A 24,501-nucleotide genomic window follows, 5' to 3' on the forward strand; every position below is an offset into this window, starting at 1 on the left:
TGTGCCATGAGGTGTGTGGCATCTTAGTGCCGAGATCAGGGATCAAACCTGCACCGCCTGCATTGGAAGCGTGGAATCTTAACCACTGAACCACCAGGGAAGTCCCTGTAGGCGAGTATTTCATATCCTAAAAGTGGAGAAGCAGAGCTTCTGCCTCATTTGGCCTGTGGAGAGCCTAAGGCATGACCTCCATGTATACCTGGAAACACAGAGCGGCAGCTTTGGAACTGAGGCTGAGCTTTCCTAGGTGCCGATTTGGATTCTGGGATGAATATTTGCTCACTCCCCAGTTTCACATTGGTGCTCATGCTGATCACACTAGATCCTGGTGGTAACTTCTTTTACCCCTTCCCTAATCCTTCAAGTGCCCCTGGAGAAGAGAATGGCTTCCCACTTCAGTATTCTTGCCTTGAGAATCCCACGGACAGAGGAGCCTGGCAGGCTACAATACATGGGATCACAGAGAGTCAGACATGACCTAGTGACTAAACAACAAGAAGAAGTCCTTTAAGTATACCTACAAAGGGCCCAAATTCTGAAAACATTCATCAAACCCTGGTAAGCTTAGCAAGTCTTCAGTAATTGAGTTATCCCATGAATATATGAAACATATACATTATTATTATTTGAATTAAACAGCAATGTATTATCCTTATTTATCCCAAAATTTGCTTGTTTATCTTAACTAACTTAAGGTTTGGTTATGGATATTGCTCAGGTTAACTCAAAAGCCAATAAATAAACTGCTGGGAAAAACTGGTAGATAAACTGACCATTTCCCGAGTCGTCAGTTTCCTTCCAATGAAAACGGTGTTCGTAACAGCACCCTGTTTCCTGCAGCCAAGAGATTCATTACAACATAGCCTAGAAGTTCAAAAGTCTTTAATGCTTTTTTCCACTGAAATACAGTGTACACACAGTAACAGAAACACCCAGAAATCATAGGAAATCTTAAGTGTGCAGTACCACAAATAGTCACAAGTGAACCTTTTTGTCACCTGGTGCCCAGATGAATAGTGCATTAACAGCACCCAGAAAGTTGTCTCTTGAAAGTAAAGTATTTTTAAAAAAGTAATTGTTAGATCCAAAGGACTCTGGTAGATGGACACGCTGTTTTAGGTACAGCAGTGCCCAAGCTGGGGATATGGTAGCTGAGGGTTGAGACCTGGATTGGAACTAGGCTAACTGTGTTGAGTTGAATTACTTTGTGCGTGCATGCATCGACTGATGCTCAGTCGTGTCCAACCACTTGTGACCCTTCGGAGCCTGCCAGGCTCCTCTGTCCATGGGATTCTCCAGACAAGAACACTGGAATGGGCTGCCATGCCCTTCTCCAGGGGATCGTCCCCACCCAGGGATCGAACCCATGTCTCCTGTGTTTCCTGCATTGGCAGCTGGGTTCTTTACCTGCTGAGGCATCAGGGAAACCCTGGATTACATTACTTCTTCAATATAGAAGGAGAGGGCACTGCAAGCAGGGACTGGCTAGTGGATAATGCCCGGGAAGGCAGATCATCAATAAAAGCAGGTGGCCTTTGTTACCTGGAGCCTGATCTGTCTCTGGTCCAAGTCAGGTCACCTATTGAGAACACAGTGAGGAGTGAGGGGCTTGCCAAGCCAATAGGCTTGGTTTCTGGTGCTATCAGGAACAGGCCTGCCCACCCCCCATCCCCCCCCCGAGACCATCAGGAAGAAGAGCCTGCACAGAGAGTGCCGTGTCTGGCTGCCTCAGGCTCTGATCTGCTTCAAGTAAAAAATTCTTAGACACCTGCCTCTGTAAGAACTAAATACTGGGTGCGTCTAGCCTGTTCAGTTCTTGGAATTTCTTTTGTTCTTGCCTTTAAGTAACATGTAAGGCTCCTTGCTCACTTCCCTGGATGGAAGCAAAACAAAACCCTAAACAGCTGAACAACCAGTTCGCTCAAAATACACCAGCTCAAAAGAAAGGCTGAAGAGATAGAAATCAAGGGCGGTAAGGGGACTGGGCATGAACAATGCCATTTTATTCTCGCTGAGTTTGGACAATCTCATTGCAGTTTCACTTACTGTTGAAAAAAATGGTGTAATTGGCTCTTTTAGATCTTTGATAATGATTTCTAGAAATGTATGCATTCATTTTAATAAAATGTCTTTACATGGACTAGCTCAAGTGATGAAATAAACTTGTTATAAAATAATTGTATCTGTTTGAGAGATTTCCTTCCCACAGAAGTCTTTTAGGGCTGGAATTCTGGTAGCTCTGTTTATAAAATGAGCTGCTTGGTGGTCAGAGCTCTGTCAGGTCTGTGGGATGGGTGTGAACGTTGTCCTAACTGTCTGTCACCCTGTGTCTCCACCCAGCACAGTCTGGTCTGTCGTGAAGACTGTCTTTAGGAAGGATGGCCCCTTGGGCTTCTACCATGGACTCACAAGTACTTTACTTCGAGAAGTACCAGGCTACTTCTTCTTTTTTGGTGGCTATGAACTGAGCCGGTCATTTTTTGCCTCGGGAAGATCGAAAGACGAATTAGGTAAGCCTGTTGGCGGGGACCACAGGTGGGTTTGAAGTGTTGGCTTCCCAGTGGTGGTTCAGTTCAGTTCAGCTGCTCAGTCATGTCCGACTCTTTGCAACCCCATGAATCACAGCACGCCAGGCCTCCCTGACCATCACCAACTGCCGGAGTCCACCCAAACCCATGTCCATCGAGTCGGTGATGCCATCCAACCATCTCATCCTCTGTCGTCCCCTTCTCCTCCCGCCCTCAATCTTTCCCAGCATCAGGATCTTTTCAAATGAGCTCTTCGCATCAGGTGGCCAAAGTATCCAGGTGGTGGCGGTTGCTATGGAATCTGTGCACGGCGCCCCCTTGTGGCGGGTCCGCCTGGCCCTAGGCGCCTCTGGATGACAGGAAGTAACCGTGGTGGCAGGTGGTAGCTATCACCTTCCTCCCACCTAGGTAATTTCCTCAAGGCAGGGACTGGAACAAGACTTCCCAAACTTATTTTACCGGAATACCATTTGTGCATTCTCTCTGGGTCCATTTTAAGGAATGGAAATTTTAATCATTTTTCCTGGGGGAAATCACCTGTAAAGAATCTCTGAATAAGCTTAAACTTAGTAAATCTTGACAGTGTTGTTGTTTTTTCCAAAGATTTTTTAGGATGTGGACCATTTTTTTTAAAAGTCTTTATTGAATTTGTTACAACATTGCTTGTTTTGTGTTTTGGGTTTTTTTGGCTGTGTAGCATGTGGGATCTTATCTCTCTGACCAGGGATCAAAACCACGCCCCTCAGCAGTGGAAGGTGATCTTAACCACCGGACCACCAGGGAAGTCCCCTTGATAGATAATATTCTGAGAGCAATGAGAAGGGTCCTTGCTTCTCGTTTATCCTCATTAGTGGCTTGACCCAGTGCTTGGCTCGGGGGTGATTACATTTTTTTTCTTAAACACCTCCATTCAGTGTTTTGGACCTGTTCTGAGGATCATCGTGCTCCCAGGCTTAACTGTCATGTTTAATAAGATAACTTTAGATTTTCACTAAAGTAAAGGGAGAATCAGGGCTGTAGGGTATTAATATATTAAAATACTTAAGAGAAAGTTGAAAAAAGATGCAGCCTGTGTTTCCGTGGCCTCTGTTCTTACTCCTCGTGGCAGGGTGTTGCCATGCTGCTGGGGCCTGCTGGTTCTGGTGGGGGGTGGGGGGCAGGCCTCTGGAGGCCAGGGCAGGAGGGCCACAGTGACCAGCCTAAATCTGACGCTCACTGGAGCTGAACCTGGTCCTGGCATCATGAGGGATGCCCCCAGGCTATCACAAGGACCCTGTGCTCTTAGATCGTTGCCCCAGAGAACTGTGCTGCACAGCTTCCGTGTTGGTAATTGCACCCACCTGCAGTCACTGCTTGGAGAAGGAAATGGCAACCCACTCCAGCATTCTTGCCTGGAGAATCCCAGGGACAGAGGAGCCTAGTGGGCTGCCATCTGTGGGGTCGCACAGAGTTGGACATGACTAATGTGACTAAGCGGCAGCAGCAGTCACTGCTGCACTGACCTCTGGAAATGTCACATCACCTGTGCTCAAGACGAAATACCATTTGCTCATTTTCTTCTCTAGGCCCTGTCCCTTTGATGTTAAGTGGTGGATTTGGTGGAATCTGCCTGTGGCTTGCTGTTTACCCAGTGGATTGTATCAAATCCAGGATTCAAGTTCTTTCCATGTCTGGAAAACAGGCGGGATTTATCGGAACCTTTATAAGCATCATGAAAAATGAAGGTGAGTCTGCCATTGGCCAAACCAGAGGTGGTGTGTACAGAGAGCAGTCATTTCGCCGCTAGTCTTGTTGAGGTTGATCACATGGATAATGGCTCTATTTCCCCCACCTCATAACCTTTTCTAACTGTGTATATAACCCACACTTGTGGATTTGTTTTCAAACCCCTTTCTTTAGGTTCTTTCATTATTCTCAAGAATGTTTAAAGTTCCTGACTCCTAACCTCTAGGCCAGGATTTTTTTTTCTTAATAGCCTGAAGGGCATTTTTAAAGTATATACTTTTGTCTAAGAGGACAGATGTTTCGAAGTTAGCACCACTTGTTTTAAGCAATATTATCAGAAGCTGAGCTCTAATGGAATCACTAAGACATTTCAAACAGTGTACATCCTTAGTGCTAAGACTTCTGGAATGAGAAAGGCACTAAGCAGTTTCTGAAGGTTATTTGCTGTCAGGTTTTGGAGGATAAAGACTTTTTAAAATAGCGGTTGTGGAAAGTTGATTTTATGCTACTGGTGAGTAAAGACCAGTCCCTCTAGCATTCACTATGCATCTTAAAACTTGGCACATGCACGTCTCTTGAGAGCTTTTTTATTTGGCTGCACCGGGTCTCAGTTGCAGTATGTGAGATCTTCAATCTTCATTGCGACATGCAGAATCTTTAGTTGCAGCATGTGGGATCTAGTTCTCTGACCAGGGATCAAACCTGGGCCCCCTTCAATGGGAGCGAGGAGTCTTAGCCACTAGACCACCAGGAAAGGCCCCAGTAACCCCCTTTCAATTTGCATTACACTTCAAAGTTTTACAAAGTACTTCAGTCAGTTCAGTTCAGTCGCTCAGTTGTGTCCGACTCTCCGCGACCCCATGAATCACAGCACGCCAGGCCTCCCTGTCCATCACCAACTCCCGGAGTTCACTCAAACTCATGTCCACAGAGTTGGTGATGCCATCCAGCCATCTCATTCTCCGTCGTCCCCTTCTCCTCCCGCCCCCAAGTACTTACACCTCCTTTATCTGATTGGATCTTCAGAACCGCCTTGGGCAGTACGATACTAGAAACCTGATACCAGTCAGATTTCTGACCCCATCCACGTTCTTTCTCCTGGCCCACTGCCTCATGGTCCTCGCCCCCACGTGAAGCTGCAGAGCTGCTGCCATCTGTGACTCTGGTTGCCTTCTGTCGGCCCATGTGGCCCCGCTCTGCCACATCCATCTACCAGGGGTTAACAGAAATGGGATTGATGAACGTCCACCAGCTTTACTGGGAGACCTGCCCTTGCCCTTGTTTCCACTAGACTGTTGAGTTCCATTAGCCCAGGGAAACCTGCTCCATAACTGTTGGGTTTTAGCTCTATTGTCTGGATTTGTAAGTATAAAAATATCCATGCTGTGCGGGTTCGTGGGATATCTGCAAGAAGAAGGGGGAGGGATCTTGGTCTTTGATCACCCCTTTGTCTTCTAGGAGTACTGGCCTTATATTCTGGACTGAAACCTACCTTGATTCGCGCGTTCCCTGCCAATGGGGCCCTCTTCTTGGCCTATGAATACAGCAGGAAGTTGATGATGAACCAGTTCGAAGCATACTGAAGCGTTGCAGCAAACCTCGATCCAAGTGCAGGGATTTGAGGACTGCAGTTCATCTCAGGGTTTCAAAGAGTACAAGACCAATGTGGAGTTATTTTGATTTCATGCAAATTATTATTATTTTTTTGTCTTCCATTCTTCTGCCTTAAACTTTATAGAAGAGCCTCTATTTTATAGCATATAATTTCTGCCCATAGTTGTATTGAAATAGAAAAGCTGCTGCTCTTGTCCATGGTGGGACATGCAGGGTAGGTGGGCTGCTGGTCCGAGGTATACCTAATCTGGAGGGCTGAGTAGAACTATATCAAGGGTTTTTGCATAAACCTGTATGTGGCCACGCAGTTTAGATGGTTATGGGCTGTGAGTGAAGCACAGTGTAGTTCCATGTTTCATCTCAAGTCGCATCAGAAAAAAAAAAAAAACTGAGGTAACCATGTTTCATGAGGATGGTTATAAATGCGTAATCCATTCTAGATGTAGGGTCACGTACACTAACTATACTAAGTGGGTACAGTTTTTAAAACGTTTTCCTGTGGTGCTTGAAAACTTAAGATGTCCTTCTAGATTTTAAAAAGGAGAATGTACCCGCATACTGGTCTGGCTTTCACGTTCTCGACTGACGTTTCAGAGGAAGCATGCTGGATTCTCCTGGGATGCTCCTCTGTGGAAACAGTGCCAATCATCTTCCAGGTAGGACCACATTCTGCGCCCCGACATAGGGCTGGGTGTGGCCCGGAGCCTTTGAGAAGCAGCCCGGGCCGGCTTCTCCCTCCTGTCCCAAGGGACTCCCCTCTGCTGGGCTTGAGCTAGAGGAAGGGGCTGAGGGGACGGCGCCGCCGTGGTGCTTGGTGAAGCTGGTGGCTGACAGCTCCCCTGAGCTGCTTTCTGTCTCTGGGTCCTGGCCTGGGTGGGGATCCAGCGATTCTATTGGACTCTCTATCCGCTTTGGGCCACGCCCTCCTTTTCCTCCGCCAATCAGAAGCCCTTCCAGGGAGCGGACTGCGGAAGCCCAGAGGGGCTCTGGCTCTGCATCTGGGGATAGGATGCTCCTGGGCGAAGAGCTCTCCCCTCAGACATCCTTAGGACTTGCCCTCCCCGTGAGGGGTGTTAGGTGAGCTGGGCTGAATTTTTGTCTCAGGATCCCTCACTCCTGGTCGGGCTTTTCCAGCATGAGAGACTTTTGACGTGGGCCTCTGGCCGTCGTGAATTTCAGCGATGTTGTCTCTGGGGTGTGACTTGATTAAGGAAACAAGTCATTTTATTAAACTATGCCGTTTGTCTGCACTACTCACAAACCCTAGTTCATTGGGTTTCTACAGACTTGGGAGGGGCAGCTATTTTCTGTTGTCTGGTGTAAGGAAGCTGTCCTGTCCCGGTCCCAGGACCACCCGGGGATCTGATAAAGAGGTGTTAATTGGCCTGAGCGGCTGATATGTTGTGAGTAACAGTCCTCAGCCGTTTGTCTGTCCCTGTGGGAAACCTCTAGTTTCTGCAAGCTTTTTGTTCTCCCCGAAGCCTCGGTGGTGACTGTAGCCACCTGCCGGAAGCCAGGAGGTCAGGAAGGCAGGCTGCTCAGCGTTGTGCCCGATGGGTTCCTGTTATGCCTGGTCTTCCGTTTGCCTTTTCTTAAAAAGCATTTTTCTACCTACCTTTTCTCCATATTTAAATGGTCAGTATCTACTGAGTAGTGCTTCATCTAGACAGGCCTGGACTGAAGCCAGAATAGCAAATGGGACTGGTTTCCCCAGGAAGAGGCTTCCTCCAGAGCCCACTGGCAGTGCTACTTCTCCTGTGTTGTCCTGCAAAGATGTAACTGAATTTCTTCAACAGAAACCATCTGGGGCAAGTCAAGAGTGAATGGGAGTAAGGAATGGGAACTTAAGTCAGAATTGTGTTTTTGTTTGTTTCATTCTATTCTCTTAACTCATAGTTCAGTATTTAGGTACAATTTGTACCATTTCAGCTGTGTACTCCAGACAAAATATAGTAGCTTGAAATACTATGTTTAAAGAAATTCTTGTGTTTTGTCATTAAATTATTTGCCTAATAGGTGACTATATGATTTAAGTACATACATGCAAAGAACCAACTGTCAGGAATGCTTGGGTCATGTATGGTGATATTTCAAGGTGGTGGTTTTATTGCAGTTAGCATTGTTCTTTGTCAACAAAATTCCTGATGTAAAACAACAACTACTGATAAAAATCCATGTTATCTATGCACTGCAGTGATGAAACTTGGCCCACAAAAATTACTTTCCCTCCACCAGGCTGTGGATGTGATGTGATTGATTTGCCAGGATGCCATACTATTTTTTAAAATAAACTTCTTGATACAAGTTTGGATAGTTCTATTCCAGGTCAGTAAATTCTTGTTTGCTATACCACGCAGCTCGTGGGCTTTTAGTTCCCTAACCAGGGATTGAACTTGCATCCCTTGCATTGGAAGCACAGAGTCTAAACCACTGGGCTGCCAGGGAGGTCCCTCCAGGTCAGTAAATTCTATTCAAGTAAACCAATATCGTTCTGATATTCTCATAAGTTTCTCAAGTTGTTTAACAACTATTTGCACCAGGTTCTAGGAAAGCAGGCCTGCAAGTGGCCCTGAGCAAGTTCTCTTTATGAGCAAAAGCAGTATTAGGTGACTGCTCATAGTTGCCAGAAATTTTGATGCACTTTGGAAGGTTAGGGAAGAAAAACCCCCAACTGTAATCTCCTCTATTTCAAAAGTCAAGATTCTGAAAAATTTGGTTTCCCAACTTTTGCCAGTATTAAAGCTAGATCGTACTCTCCTTACTTTTTTCCTCATTCACATAAGCCTGCCAGCTGATCTTCCTCCGCAGATGATGGCTGCAGGAATTTCAAAGGAAATAACCTGTCCTTACACGTTTCTGTAACCCAAACTACAGGGAATAATGGAGACATAATGTGGAAGGAATTTGAAAGCCTTTCCGTCCAAGATCAGTTCCTCCAAGGGGGCGGGGCATTGGGGGGGGCAGGGAGAGGGGAGGATGATTTTTCTGGCTGGGCAGCTGCACTGGCAGCTGGGACCCTTTGGGGGTTGTTTTGAGAGGAAAAGAAGCACCTGCAGGGCCTTCACTCCATCACGTGGCCCCTCGGAGGTCTCCTCCCATCTCTGCTCGGTTGGCACCCACCAGCCCTCCTCTGTAAACTGATGGTCTAGTGTCTCTCAAATACTGACTGGGGCTGCCAGCCTGAGTAGCCAGAGTGCTGTTCCAACACTGCTGCATCGGAGTGGTCTGCCTCAGCCTCCCAAACCTTATTTGTGGCTCAGATGGTAAAGAATCTGCCTGCAACGTGGGAGACCTGGGTTCCAACCCTGGGTCGGGAAGATCCCCTGGAGGAAGGCATGGCAACCCACTCCAGTATTCCTAAGAATCCCCATGGACAGAGGAAGCAGACAGGGGTCACAAAAAGAAGTTGACTTTTTGCATCCATGAGGTCACAAAAAGTCAGACATGATTAACAAACACTTTCACACTTTTAGCAGTGTGAGGTTTTTCAGGAATGGGTGTTCTGTGTTTTAGCAGAGGCGCAGGTGCTCATGAGTGCTCCCTTTCATCTCCTGATAAATTCAACCAAGGATAGATTGTTGAGAGCCTTGCCAATAAAAGTAAAATTGCTCAGATAAGAAAGCCAACGTAGAACTGTTTTTAAGGACAATTACGCCTGTGAAGGCACTTAAAATAAAATAGCACCTGGTACATTGAAAGGACTGATGCTGCAGCTGAAACTCCAATTCTTTGGCCACCTGATGTGATGAGCTGACTCATTTGAAAAAACCCTGATGCTGGGAAAGATTGTGGGCAGGAGGAGAAGAGGACAACAGAGGATGAGATGGTTGGATGGCATCACCGACTCAATGGACATCAGTCTGGGTAAACTCCGGGAGTTGGTGATGGACAGGGAGGCCTGGCGTGCTGTGGTTCATGGGGTCGCTAAGAGTCGGACACGACTTGAGCGACTGAACTGAGCTGAACCAAAGAGAAAATAGTGATTCCCTGTGGACACAGGGCTAACCAGTGTCTATAATGAAAACCTGACCTTACTCCAAAGTTCTCCAAGCTTGGGTGAAGCTGGTTGGGGGCGGGGGTGGTGGATTTTAAAATCTAGATTGCTCTAGGCAAATGTTCCCTTTGATTTCAGGGCTTGATAAAGGACAGAAATGGTATGGACCTAACAGAAGCAGAGATATTAAGAAGAGGTGACAAGAATACACGGAAGACCTGTACAAAAAAGATCTTCACGACCAAGATAATCACAATGGTGTGATCACTGACCTAGAGTCAGACATCCTGGAATGTGAAGTCAAGTGGACCTTAGAAAGCATCACTACGAACAAAGCTAGTGGAGGTAATGGAATTCCAGTTGAGCTATTTTAAATCCTGAAAGATGATGCTGTGAAAGTGCTGCACTCAATATACCAACAAATTTGGAAAACTCAGCAGTGGCCACAGGACTGGAAAAAGCCAGTTTTCATTCCAGTCCCAAAGAAAGGCAATGCCAAAGAATGCTCAAACTACCGCACAGTTGCACTCATCTCACACGCTAGTAAAGTCATGCTCAAAATTCTCCAAGCCAAGCTTCAGCAATACGTGAACCGTGAACTTCCAGATGTTCGAGCAGGTTTTAGAAAAGGCAGAGGCACCAGAGATCAAATTGCCAACATCCGCTGGATCATGGAGAAAGCAAGAGAGTTCCAGAAAACCATCTATTTCTGCTTCATTGACTATGCCAAAGCCTTTGACTGTGTGGATCATTATAAACTGGGGAAAATTCTGAAAGAGATGGGAATACCAGACCAACTGACCTGCCTCTTGAGAAACCTGTATGCAGGTCAGGAACCAACAGTTAGAACTGGACATGGAACAACAGACTGGTTCCAAATAGGAAAAGAAGTACATCAAGGTTGTATATTGTCACCTTGCTTATTTAACTTATATGCAGAGTACATCATGAGGAACGCTGGGCTGGAGGAAGCACAGGCTGGAATCAAGATTGCCAGGAGAAATATCAATAACCTCAGATATGCAGATTACACCACCCTTATGGCAGAAAGTGAAGAAGAACTAAAGAGCCTCTTGATGAAAGTGAAAGAGGAGAGTGAAAAAGTTGGCTTGAAGCTCAACATTCAGAAAAGTAAGATCATGGCATCTGGTCCCATCACTTCATGGGAAATAGATGGGGAAACAGTGGAAACAGTGTCAGACTTTATTTTTGGGGGCTCCAAAATCACTGCAGATGCTGATTGCAGCCATGAAGTTAAAAGACGCTTACTCCTTGGAAGGAAAGTTATGACCAACCTAGATAGCATATTCAAAAGCAGAGACATTACTTTGCCAACAAAGGTCCGTCTAGTCAAGGCTATGGTTTTTCCAGTGGTCATGTATGGATGTGAGAGTTGGACTGTGAAGAAAGCTGATCGCCGAAGAATTGATTCTTTTGAACTGTGGTGCTGGAGAAGACTCTTGAGAGACACTTGGACTATAAGGAGATCAGTCCTGGGTGTTCATTGGAAGAACTGATGCTAAAGTTGAAACTCCAATACTTTGGCCACCTCATGTGAAGAGTTGACTCACTGGAAAAGACTCTGATGCTGGGAGGGATTGGGGGCAGGAGGAGAAGGGGACGACAGAGAATGAGATGGCTGGATGGCATCACCGACTCGATGGAGGTGAGTTTGGGTGAACTCTGGGAGTTGGTGATGGACAGGGAGGCCTGGTGTGCTGTGATTCATGGGGTCGCAAAGAGTCGGACACGACTGAGCGACTGAACTGAACGATGGACAAAAGCAGAGGTTACTGAAGATTCTTTTACCCTCCCTTGATGCCCTGTGTATAATTTAAGGAAGCTTGCCGAGCTCTGTGCGGTGCTTGGAGTAAAAAAAAAACAAAACCCGTGTTGGGGGTGGGAGGCTGCTGGTGTGAACATTTCTCTGGGTTTTAAGATAGTTTTTGTTGCCATTCCGATCATTGTTAATAGTTTGTAAGTCAAATAGAGGAAAGAAATTACCTTCTAACATCTGAAGTTACAGACCCACAGTATTAGGGGAAACTGCAGTCTTTAAGTCTTATTTTGGTAGGAAAGTTTTATTTGTAAGTTCTTAAAAGTAATAACTAGTGTTCAGTGTACTGTTTCAAACTTAATACAGACGAAAACTCTGTGTGATGTATAGTCCTTCCAAAAAAAATACTGCCATTGACATTCTCCCTTGTATATATTTAATAGATTTCTCAAGAACATATGTACATGTATGTAAATATAAACATATCAGCAAGGACATAGGTTTAAAAGATATAAATATGTAGCAAGGATTGGGAAGAACATGATTCTAGCCTAGAAGGGGAACTAGTCTTAATCAGATACCAGGAACAACTTAAATGTCATCAAAGTATACCTCAACTGCAAACTCTGGACTGTAAGTTTTCCATGCTTTTATTTTATGGGGATTATCCAATTCACTTCTTGAAAGATAAAGCCTAGAATAGAAAAAAAATTTTCTTTACATTTTATTTTAGGGCTAACAGAAAACCCATGCTGTAGGGCACTCTTGTTTTAAAGCCTCACTGGCTACCATCAGTCTCAGCTTTGCATCTAGATAGCTTTCTAAGCTCAACTCTCTATTCCGTTCCGTTCCATTCAGTCGCTCAGTCGCGTCCGACTCTTTGCGACCCCTTGGACTGTAGCCTACCAGGCTTCTCCGTCCATGGGATTCTCCAGGCAAGAATACTGGAGTGGGTTACCATTTCTTTCTCCAGGGGATCTTCCCGACCCAGGGATCGAACCCGGGTCTCCCGCATTGGAGGCAGACGCTTTAACCTCTGAGCCACCAGGGAAGCCCCAACTCTCTATTAAGAGACAAAAATATAACCTTGAGTAACAATGTGTCACTGATTCTTTTAATATTGCCTTTGGAATTAACATCTGTATTTAATAAATTGCTGTGTGAGAAATCAGACTGGATGTGTATTAAAACCCAGGATAAACACGTGTCTTTTTAAATTATGAAGTAGGCATTTTGGATGAATTAAGTCTTGTAATACAAACAGCTTCACCCAGTAGTACAGAAATCTAAATGTTAAATCTTGAGGAACTATATAAAAGCGAGGAGAAAAGTGATGGAACTTGTTGCCTCTCTAATACAACCATGGTGTTTTAAAGGAAAAAACTTTCCTTCAGCAAGAACCGCTTCAGAGAAGTAGCACCAAATGAAGTTCCATCACCTCAAAATGATGTCAATTTTGAGGGATTTTGCTCGTTATGAGTCAAAGTTTTCCATCTGTAAACATCCAGGGGGGCTTCCCTGGTGTCTCAGTAGTAAAGAATCTGCTGGCCAGTGCAGGAGACTCGGCACACTTCGATCCCTGGGTTGGGAAGATTCCCTGGAGAAGGGAATGGCAACCCACTCCAGTATTCGTGCCTAGAGAATCCCATGGACAGAGGAGCCTGGTGGGTTATACAGTCCATGGGGTTGCAAAAAGTTGGACACAACTGATCACAAGCACATCCAAGGGGGAAAAAATCTGGTAAAGTTTTGTCACATCTAAAGTTCATTCTATCGAAATCCACTAAGTGTGTGTGTGCATTGTAGGTGTATTGTTGCCTTCCTGGAACTTGAGGTGCGATGAGAGGGCATCCACATTTGAAGAAAAGGCTAGAATTGTATATCAGGAGAACTGTCAACTCAGGCCATATATAATCACAACCACTTCTTCAAAACTCCTGTACGATTTTTTGTATATTGTTTTTCCTTGGATGGGATGGGATGGTGATACCAATCTCAAACTTTCAGCACCACAGGACAAGAGAAGTGGGGAACTTCTAGATGTAGGAATGAGGTTCATATGATAGAGGTTCTTTGGCATAATCTTCAAGTCAATCAGTTCAGTTCAGTTCAGTCGTGTCCGACTCTCCGCAACCCCATGAATCACAGCACGCAAGGCCTCCCTGTCCATCACCAACTCCCGGAGTTCACTCAAACTCATGTCCATCGAGTCGGTGATGTCATCCAGCCATCTCATTCTCGGTCGTCCCCTTCTCCTCCCTCCCCCAACCTTTCCCAGCATCAGTCTTTTCCAGTGAGTCAACTCGTCGCATGAGGTGGCCAAAGTATTGCAGTTTCAGCTTCAGCATCAGTCCCTCCAATGAGCACCCAGGATCGATCTCCCTTAGAATGGACTGGTTGGATCTCCTTGCGGTACAAGGGACTCTCAAGAGTCTTCTCCAGCACCACAGTTCAAAAGCATCAATTCTTTGGCAATCAGCTTTCTTCAGTCCAACACTCACATCCATACATGACCACGGGAAAAACCATAGCCTTGACTAGACGGACCTTGGTTGGCAAAGTAATGTCTCTGCTTTTTAATATATTATCAAGGTTGGTCATAACTTTCCTTCCAAGGAGTAAGCGTCTTTTAATTTCATGGCTGCAATCAGCATCTGCAGTGATTTTGGAGCCCCAAAAAATAAAGTCTGACACTGTTTCCACTGTTTTTCCATCTATTTCCCATGAAGTCAATAGATTATCCAATTTAGTTATTAGAACATTTTTTATGGGAGACTATTCATAATTTTTTAAAGCTGTCTTCATCAGTACTTACTGTGGCTTGTAACTTCTGCCCGAAACATAGAAGTGTAAAATAGAAGTGTGTCAGCCAGCTTTTAAACTAGTGGAAGCCTCCCTGGGTGATGCCTTACTGTGGCATAGAATATGGCATTGTTTGGTCATCAGTAAATCAGCACATACTCAGTTCAGTTCAGTTCAGTCGCTCAGTCGTGTCCGACTCTCTGCGACCCCATGAATCACAGCACGCCAGGCCTCCCTGTCCATCACCAACTCCCGGAGTTCACTCAAACTCATGTCCACAGAGTCGGTGATGCCATCCAGCCATCTCATTCTTGGTTGTCCCCTTCTCCTCCCGCCCCCAACCTTTCCTAGCACGTACTGGGGACCTGCTATATTTGAGGTGCTAAACAGACTCATATTGAACTTGCACGGGAAGGACTTGTTACTAGGCAAGATCTGGTGACAGGATGTTTTATAACACAGTCCTACGGCATGGATCTTGAGGATAATGCAACAGTGGACCTCAAGAAGAGTCATATTTTTAAAATAACCAGATCACAATAAATAAGGCAGTAAAAACGGGGACTCAGAAGAATTTTTGGTATCTATAAATTGGGTTTGAGTAATTAGCAAAAGACTTGTCAGGGATTTCCCTGGTGGCCCAGGGGTTAAGAACCTGCCTTAAAATGCAGGTTCGATCTCTGGTTGGGGAACTAAGATCCCACATGCCACGGAGCAGTCCCACAGGTGGCAACTCAGCCTGTGTGCCACAGTTAAGACCCAACACAGCCAAATAACTTTAAAATAAAGGCTTGTCATTGCCCCTTACGTAGTCGTTGGAGACTAAGCTGTTTCTACTGGATTATTCCACGGCCATACCTGTTATTTTGTATAAAAGACATATGGAACCAGAAGAAGAAGGCACAGTTGTCGTAGTATTTAGGAAGAGCCTAAAAAGACATGGTTTAAAACAACGATTAGTTCTTGGTATTCCTGTAACTGTGAAAAATAATCATTCCAGAGGGATTAAAATTCCTTCCTTTGTTCATTTGTGTGTTCAGCAAATAGTTGTAGTTATTAAAATGCAGTACTTCTAGTCAACATTACACTCAAGACACCAAGGAGGAGACTTTAAGAGATTACCATTCCTTTCTCTTGCCGTTTCCAGCAAAATTTTCAAGGAAATGTATTTTCTCTATGATAGATATTCATAAATTTAGACACTGGTATTTTAATCTGGTTTGGATAGTGCTAAATAGAATCTACTAAGGACTATGCCGATTTCTGCCCCAGTGTATCATCCATTTTTACAAAGAACAGCGACATTAGATAATTAACCACTATCGATAATGATGATAGAAAAAGCTAAAATTTCCAAAAGGGCTTTCATCTCATGGGCCTGAAAATCACAAAGGCCAGATAAAACCAACATCCCCACATTAGCACTTCTGCTTAGAGATCACTGATTAAGAGAACTCAGACTGGCTCCATTACTCGAGGGGAACTTTTCAGGTCACTTGCTTCAACACATTTACCACTTCAAACTGAGTAAGTTCTCTCCCAACAGGGAGCAAGTGGGAGATGAAGGAAATAAGCTTTAAATTGAGCAACACAGTTACCTGTTGGCAGTTCTGGTTGATGATGTTATAGGAAAATGAACTAGCAATTGAGTCTTAGAAGTTTACTATATACAGAATATTACCATATACAGAATAATCAGACATTTGCTAACTGGTCAACATAATTATACCCTCATGATAATGTAATGACAGTGGCAGACATTATATTTCATAAATATTGGATTAAATATACTATTTTAAATGAATTATACATCAATTACAAGGAAAGCAAAAACTCCTTCCCTTTAAAGTATTTTATGTTATGGGGAGAAATGTGTTTTAAAGATACAAAGCAAAAATATGATCACTGCTATGTGGTAAGACAGACATTGTTTTGTTTTTAACATCCTGGTTTTTGTATTTTTTTCTTACTTGAAAATGAACACATGCAAATTGTATAGAATGTAGAAAACAAGCAGAAAAGGTTTCCTTACATATTTTCTTATTTTAAAAAATTCTTTATAGTAATCTGACTTGTTTTCTTCCCCTCCCCGACTTGGGGTTGACATTGCCTGTCATCTCGCTTATTGGGAATTATAGTCAAGGAAATCCCAAATCAGAATCATTCAGAAGACTAGATAAGATGAACAGCATAGGTTGTTTCTTGATTACTCACCGAAGAAGAGAAAAATTTCACTTTTACGTCGTCATACAGAGGTGGGCAGTTAGAGAGCAAGATTATGACTCTGTCTGTTTCAGCATCGTGAAATATCTGCATGAACACATAGAATTCAGAATTATCAACCTGATAATGAGACAACAGTGAGGTTCATGTTCACTTATTGCAGCTTCTAATACTTAATCACGTACTTTTGGCCTCATAGCTCAGTAACGACATATATAAATATTAATCTTTAAAGCTGCAATACTGTTGTTTACATTTTTAATAGGTCAGTGTGGTTGAAGGTTACGGTGCAGCACTGTTGAAAAGTATCTAGTTTTCCATTAGACTTAACCAAGTTAACATTACTGTTTAATGTCATCTGATTTTCATATGTTGAGAATACATTAGAAGTTCAATTTTAAAGCTAGTATGCACATTCAGAAAGCAGTGCCTAATGGATCACATTTTATAAAAGATGTGCTGATGGCATTATTGGCCTTGTCTGTAGCAGACAGCTGGATGAAATGACCAAGGATAGGCCAAGTTTCTGGAATGAATGACTTTGACACTAAACTATTTCTTTGTTCCTGATACACCCTTGGGTGAGGATGGCACCCACAGTGGGAAAGGTCTGTGCTCGGTCCTGTGAAAATAGAAAAGGGAGTGCAGACTCTGATGATGCTTCAGGGAGTTAAGCACGCGAGGAACAATAGCAGAATGGCAGGTAATCACGTGTCAAGCTGGATGATAAAGACGGAGGGTGCCGTTGTGGGCTTCTGGGAGGTTATCAGGAGGTGAAGAATGAGAGCGCTTCCCTGAGGAGGCAGACGCTGAGCTGGGCACGGGAGGATGTGTGTCTGTGAAAGGAGCACCGAGGCAGGATCAAGATGGTGGAGTAGGAGGGTGCCCAGCTCACCGGCCCCCACGGACACACCAAAACTACAACTGCCTATGGGACAACTCTGCGAATGACCTGAAGACCAGCAGGACAGCTCTGCCACAACTGAGGGTATGAAAGAAAACCACACTGAGACAGGAGGGCAGAGATGGGTGGTCTCAGCAGACCTGTACGCCTGGTGTGACTACTACCCACAGGCGGGAGGGGAACCAACGTGGAAGTTCTCCCTGTGGAGAGCAGGGGTTCAAGCCCCTCTCATCAGGCACCCCAGCTCTGGGGAAGACGAGCCCCCAGAACATCTGGCTCCAAAAACCAGCAGGGCTTATATCCAGAAGAGCAGGAAGGCAGTGGGAAATGAAACTCCTGCTCTTCTGACCAGAGAGATATTAATTCCTCTTCTGCTGCTGCTGCTGCTAAGTCACTTCAGTCGTGTCCAACTCTGTGTGACCCCACAGACGAAAGCCCACCAGGCTCCCCCTTCCCTGGGATTCTCCAGGCAAGAACACTGGAGTGGGTTGCCATTTCCTTCTCCAATGTGTGAAAGTGAAGTCGCTCAGTCGTGTCTGACTCTCAGCGACCCCATGGACTGCAGCCTACCAGGCTCCTCCATCCATGGGATTTTCTAGGCAAGAGTACTAGAGTGGCTTGCCATTGCCTTCTCCGTCCTCTTCTGCTACTCAAATGATATTGATCAGAGATGTTTCAATATTCACTTACATGACAGATCACTGGCCACAGGCATTAGTTATCTGCAGAAATCCCCCAGTCGGTAATGTGTTAAAGGCCATGTGCACAAACTCCCTCATGAGGAGCCCAGTTCTGAGGCTGTACTTCGAAAGGGGCCCTGACCGTATGTGAAGTGCGTGTATAAACTTCAGGGTGAGTGCCACAAAGGCAGAAGCTTCCTCTGGATAACAAGGCTTCATGTAAAAGCTGGCAGGCTTCATGTAAAAAATTCCCCTTCCACTTAGCTGGCCCAGCATGGCATGTGCCATTTCAAACGTCTGCCATCTACCTGGCTAGCACCATGCGCCCCACCCCGGTGTTCTCTTGCAGACCTGCCCTGCCCCACGTGTTCACCCCAGCTGGCAATCCTCCAAAGCACCTCCCACCCTAAGGAACCAAGCTCATCACAATTGCATCTGCAACTGTTGTAGCTGGGCGCCAAGCCAGCTGCACTGAGGCCTGCCCTGCCCACCCGTGAACCTGCAGCAGCCGTGCGTGGCCAGGCCTCATAGGCAGACGGCCTGGGGGCCAGTGCCATCCACTCGTGTCTGCAGCAACAGTGGCGCCACACGACAGGTGGGCACATGCAACCCACACTAAAAACATCCCTGGCCCTGGAGACGAGCCGGGATTGATCTTCTGGGTCCCATAGGAAACCTTCTACCTAAGGCCACTTCTTCAAAACCAGATGTCGGTGATCCACCTAATACATAAGAAACAAACTCAGTCAGGGAAAATGAGGAGATGAGAATATGTCCCAAGTGAATGAAAAAGACAAGACCTCAGAAAAAGAACCAACAAAATGGACATAAGGAATCAACCTCATAAAGTATTCAAAGTCATGACCATAAGGAAACTCAGACTTGGAAGAAGAATGAACACAGTAAGAACTTCAACGAAGGGATATTAAAAAGAGCCAATCAGAGCTAAATACAATTATTGAAAGTAGCAATACTTACATCAGACAAAACAGACTTCAAAACAAAGGCAGTAGAACAGCTATGTGTAAAAGAACATTTTCTAACACCCTGTACAAAGATAAACTCAAAATGGATTAAAATCTAAATGTAAGACCTGATACTATAAAACTCCTAGAGGAAAACACAGGCTGAACACTCTCTGATGTAAATCGTGGCAATAATTCTTTGGATTCCTTGGATCTGTCTCGTAAATGAAAGGAAACAAGCAAAAAGAAATGAATGGGACCTAATTAAACATACATGCTCTTGCACAGCAAAGCACACTGTCGACAATATGGAGACAACAAAAACGCAGAAAATATTTGCAACGATTTGACTGATAAAGGGTTAATATCCAAAATATATAAGCAGCTCCTGCAACATTAAACAAAGAAACCAAAACAAGCAACTTAATTAAAAAGTGGGCAGAAGACCTGAATAGACATTTTTCCAACAGACATCCAGATGACCAACAGGCACATGAAAAGATGCTCAACATTGTTAACTACCAGATAAATACAAACTAAAACCACAATGAGCTATCATCTCAAACCCATCAGAATGGCTATCATCAAGATGACAAATAACAAATGTTGGTGAGGACGTGGAGAAAAGTGAAACTTCAAACACTGTTGGTGGAAAAGTAAATTGATGCAGCCACTGTGCAAACAGTATGGAGGTTTCTCAAAAAACCAAAAATATAAAACTATGACCCAGCAATCCACTTCTTGGTATATATATGGAAAAAAACATTAATTAAAAAAGATACATGCACCCCAATGTTCATGGCAGCATTATTTACAATTGCCAAGATATGGAAGCAGGTGATTTTCATGGGCATTGAAATTTCAGAATCAGTGCCATATAATACAATGACCAAGAAGAACAGGACATGGCTAAAAGTGACCAGAGGCATGAATTTAAAACTCTGATAGGTTTCTGGGAACATGCTTAGCATCTGTGGAAAAGTGAAGGGCAAAGCACCACTCTGAACCAAAAATGTATTCTGGAAAACACCCTGAAAACAATTTTGAACAATCAGTTTAACTCTTGACTCACATCCAAACCCAGGGACACCAAGTTGGATGGTAACCAGAAAGCAACATGGCCTTTCTCTGTAGTGATAAATGGTTTGGGGAGGTCAATGTACTGATTTGAGATTTAAAACAAACACCAGACTTTTCAGTTCACATGCTTTCTCTTACCCTACAGTTTTTGGAGGCAGAACAGAAAAAGACAATCTTTCGTTGCATTATTATTTGTACTTTTAGATCATGTCCATTGCCTTTTCCAACACCTGAATGAAATTAAAAATTTAGACCGGTTAGAGCAAAGATCAGAATGTGTAAAAATCAACAATATGGGTTAGAAAGAAAAAATGAACCCAGCTAACAATGTGTTAATATTGAATCATTTGGATCTTGCCTGGATTTTGTCTTTGAAAGACAAAGCTTCAGTCCAATTCTGTCCCCTAAGGCAGAGCTTCTAAGGCTGGAGGGAAAAAACCCAAAAAACAAGAAGGACACAGTTCAGCTTCTAAGAATCTTACTGCTCACCTATCTAGCAAAAAAAAAATTAGGGGAGGGGACTTGAAACCTTTCTTATTAATGTGTAGCTTTATTCAGACTTCCAATCATGATGTTTCTTAATAATAAACTAAAATTCCTCTTGCCTTAATTTAAGTCCAGTTTATGCAAAACACAGGATAGCTATCCAAACATTTCTGCTGTGTTCAGTATATATTTACAGACAAATGGTTTTTTGCCCCACTCTTGTTTTTTTTTTCCAATTTAATTGACCCACTTATTTTAGTATTTCCTCAAAGAGTTGGTTTCTCAAGCCTCCAATTAACTTTTCTTGCTTTTGTTTCAGCCCTGCATATTTCACTTAAATATGCACAGAACCAAAGGTATAGAACTAAAACAAATATTCTAACAAAGTCATTTATCTATCATTCTTGATCATTTTCTCATATTATTTCATGTTCATATAATTTTGTTCTAACACTGAATTATTCATTTGTCATTAGGAGTCATGGCTTTGCCTCAGTTCTCTCTGTCATATCCAGTTGCAGAACTTGTTTTGACTAATATTAACTAGAATTCAGGAAATGCAGAGCTAAACGTTAAGATATTTATCAAGCGACAAGGGCATTGTTTTATGAGCTTGAATTCCCACACATTAAAAAGTTTTCAAATACTGTAAGTGTATCACATGATTTAAAAATAAAATATAAAGAAGAGGAAGAGTCTCCATTTCACCTATCCCCCACCGGTTTAGTCTGCCAGCCCCAACAGATAACCCCTATTATTTAGTTTCTATTTTTATGTATGTATAATCAAATATATTTTCTCCAAGTTTTATATGTTTTATATGTGTATATACATACAAACAGGGCTTCTCCGATGGCTCAGCGTGTTAAAGAATCCAATGCAGGACACGCCGGAGATGTGGATTTGATCCCTGTGTTGGGAAGATCCCCAAGAGGAGGAAAAGGGCAACCCACTCAAGGATTCTTGCCTGAAAAATCCCGTAGAGGAGCCTAGTGGGCTATGGTCCAAAGTATCATAATAAGTTGGACATGACTGAGCAACTAAGCATCATACATATAAACATAATTTATATATATATATTGTTTTACAGAAATTGTTGCATACCATAGCACTGTCCTGTACTTGCAATTTTTTAACGCATCAAAAATCTTATTTAAAAAAGAGACACAGATGTATAGAACAGTCTTTGGGACTCTATGGGAGAGGGTGAGGGTGGGATGATTTGGGAGAATGGCATTGAAACACGTATGTTGTCATATGTGAAACGAATCACTAGTTCAGGGTCAATGCATGTTATAGGATGCTCGGGGCTGGCATGCGGTGATGACCCAGAGGGAGGATAAAGGGAGGAGGGAGGTGGGAGGGGGGTTCAGGAGGGGGAACTTATGTAAACCCGGGGCAAATTCATATCAATGTATGGCAAAACCAACCAATATAATATTGTAAAATAATTTGCCTCCAATAAAAAATAAATTAATTACCTGAAAAAAAAAAAAAACAGTCAAATGTTGTAGCTGGTTCAAAGTACTGCGTTTGTGGGCAGATAAGGAATGATGAAATTAATTTACAAATAGATACAAAACAGGTCAATAAGCAATTGCATTCTATTAGACACAACTAATTTGCATTTCTATGCCCAAAATAATTTGCATTATTATCAGTTTTCTATGACTTCAGTTCAGTTGCTCAGTCATGTCCGACTCTTTGCGACCCCATGAACCACAGCATGCCAGGCCTCCGTGTCCATCACCAACTCCTGGAATACACCCAAACCCATGTCCATTGAGTCGGTGATGTCATCCAACCATCTCATCCTCTGTCGTCCCTTTCTCCTCCTGCCCTCAACCTTTCCCAGCATCAGGGTCTTTTCAAATGAGTCAGCTCTTCAGGTCAGGTGGCCAAAGTATTGGAGTTTCAACTTTAGCATCAGTCCTTCCAATGAACACCCAGGACTGATCTTCTTTAGGATGGACTGGTTGGATCTCCTTGCAGTCCAAGGGACTCTCAAGAGTTTTCTCCAACACCACAGTTCAAAAGCATCAATTATTCTGCGCTCAGCTTTCTTTATAGTCCAACTCTCACATCCATACATGACCACTGGAAAAACCATAGCCTAAACAGACCTTTGTTGACAAAGTATTATCTCTGCTTTTAAATATGCTGTCTAGGTTGGTCATAACTTTCCTTCCAAGGAGTAAGCGTCTTTTAATTTCATGGCTGCAATCAGCATCTACAGTGATTTTGGAGCCCAGAAAAATAAAGTCTGACACTGCTTCCACTGTTTCTCCATCTATTTGCCATGAAGTGATGGGACTGGATGCCATGATCTTAGTTTTTTGAATGTTGAGCTTTAAGCCAACTTCTTCACTCTCCTCTTTCACTTTCATCAAGAGACTCTTTAGTTCCTCTTCACTTTCTGCCATAATGGTGGTGTCATCTGCATATCTGAGGTTATTGATATTTCTCCTGGCAATCTTGATTCCAGCTTGTGCTTCATCCAGCCCAGCGTTCCTCATGATGTACTTAGAGTTGTAAAATAGCTTAAAGACCATGAGCGGTGAAGACAACCCTGGAGAAGATACCGTCTGTCGCTTTTTCCTGAGAGTCTCCCCACTCTCTCTCTGTTATGATCATAATCTCAAAGGAAGGTTATTCTTCAGAGTTTTTACAGGATTTTGTTTTCCTTGTTCTTTCATTTGATACTCCTCTGCCTCCTCATCGTGTTTAACTTGCTCTGTCTCTATGAAATCAGGTGAATCAGTTACCTATCCTGGTCTTGAAGGCGTGTCCTTGTGTGGAAGCATCCCTACCCAGTCTAGGCGTGCCCAGTGACTTTGGTGGGACAGCTGCACCTGAAGCGAGCGTGGGTCCCATCTCCCCTTGAGATGCTCTGGGAGTCACCACCTTGGTGGGAGGTGGGACTGGAGATGGAGGGGCTACAGCCACAGGCAGGTGCGACCCTGTGTGTGTGTGAATGAGAGAGATGGCAGTCTTCGCCTTGGTTTGGGACACATCAGGGGCTCAAGGGCTTGTGTGCATGCATGCTCAGTCTCTTCAGTTGTGTCCAACTCCTTGCGACTCCATGGACTGTAGTCCGTCAGACTCCTCTGTCCATGGGATTCTCTAGGCCAGAATACTGGAGTGGGTTGTTTCCCTTCTCCAGGGGATCATACCAACCTAGGGATCGAACCCATGTCTCTTATATCTCCTGCATTGGAGGAGTTCTTTCCCACTAGTTCCCCAAGGGCTTAGGGCCACAATCCTATGCTGGTTTCACCTTTTTTCCCTGGTGAGAGGCTGGGTCAGGCTAGAGAGGTTGGTGCCTCACTTCTGGGCTGGTTTCTCTCTCACCAGCAATGTCAGTCACTGCCCTGGAGTAGCTTTGCTCCTCCTAAATGTGGGTAGCAAGAGTACTGGCCAAGGTTGCCTCCTCCCTGGTCAGAGTTTTCAGGCTGCTGCCTCAGTTGGAATGGTGTATTAGCCACCACTTTGCTCTTTAAGGGCAGGGGTCTCAGTGTTGCACAGCCTCCCCTCAGCCTCACTGGCTTTCAGACCTGCTGCTGCTGCTAAGTCACTTCAGTCGTGTCCGACTCTGTGCAACCCCATAGATGGAAGCCCACCAGGCTCCCCCGTCCCTGGGATTCTCCAGGCAAGAACACTGGAGTGGGTTGCCATTTCCTTCTCCAATGTGTGAAAGTGAAAAGTGAAAGTGAAAAGTGAAGG

At 44.1% G+C, this 24,501-nt stretch overlaps 2 protein-coding genes across 3 annotated transcripts in view; one reads left to right on the plus strand and one right to left on the minus strand.

Annotated features, from left to right (window-relative positions):
* SLC25A15 (solute carrier family 25 member 15) overlaps positions 1 to 8,801 on the plus strand; it is a 32,103-nt gene extending 23,302 nt beyond the window's left edge. For both annotated transcript variants that reach the window (XM_055426191.2, XM_055426193.2), the window contains exons 5-7: positions 2,341 to 2,510; positions 4,094 to 4,252; positions 5,712 to 8,801. In XM_055426191.2, the coding sequence (XP_055282166.1) occupies positions 2,341 to 2,510; positions 4,094 to 4,252; positions 5,712 to 5,836 (454 nt within the window). In that variant the 3' untranslated portion in view covers positions 5,837 to 8,801. The remainder of the gene's footprint in view (positions 1 to 2,340; positions 2,511 to 4,093; positions 4,253 to 5,711) is intronic.
* A 3,428-nt stretch (positions 8,802 to 12,229) lies between these two features.
* The window catches only part of LOC129556546 (phosphatidylinositol 3,4,5-trisphosphate 3-phosphatase TPTE2-like), a 66,912-nt gene continuing 54,640 nt past the window's right edge, over positions 12,230 to 24,501 (minus strand). Inside the window, exons 22-25 of the mRNA XM_088842729.1 lie at positions 20,431 to 20,522; positions 16,655 to 16,750; positions 15,299 to 15,369; positions 12,230 to 12,332 (exon numbers count right to left, since the gene is read on the minus strand). Of these exons, the coding sequence (XP_088698855.1) occupies positions 12,230 to 12,332; positions 15,299 to 15,369; positions 16,655 to 16,750; positions 20,431 to 20,522 (362 nt within the window). The remainder of the gene's footprint in view (positions 12,333 to 15,298; positions 15,370 to 16,654; positions 16,751 to 20,430; positions 20,523 to 24,501) is intronic.

This window comes from Moschus berezovskii, chromosome 13 (assembly GCF_049115385.1).
Source record: "Moschus berezovskii isolate FMDL1 chromosome 13, NW_MosBer_1.0, whole genome shotgun sequence".
Taxonomy (NCBI): Eukaryota; Metazoa; Chordata; class Mammalia; order Artiodactyla; family Moschidae; genus Moschus; species Moschus berezovskii.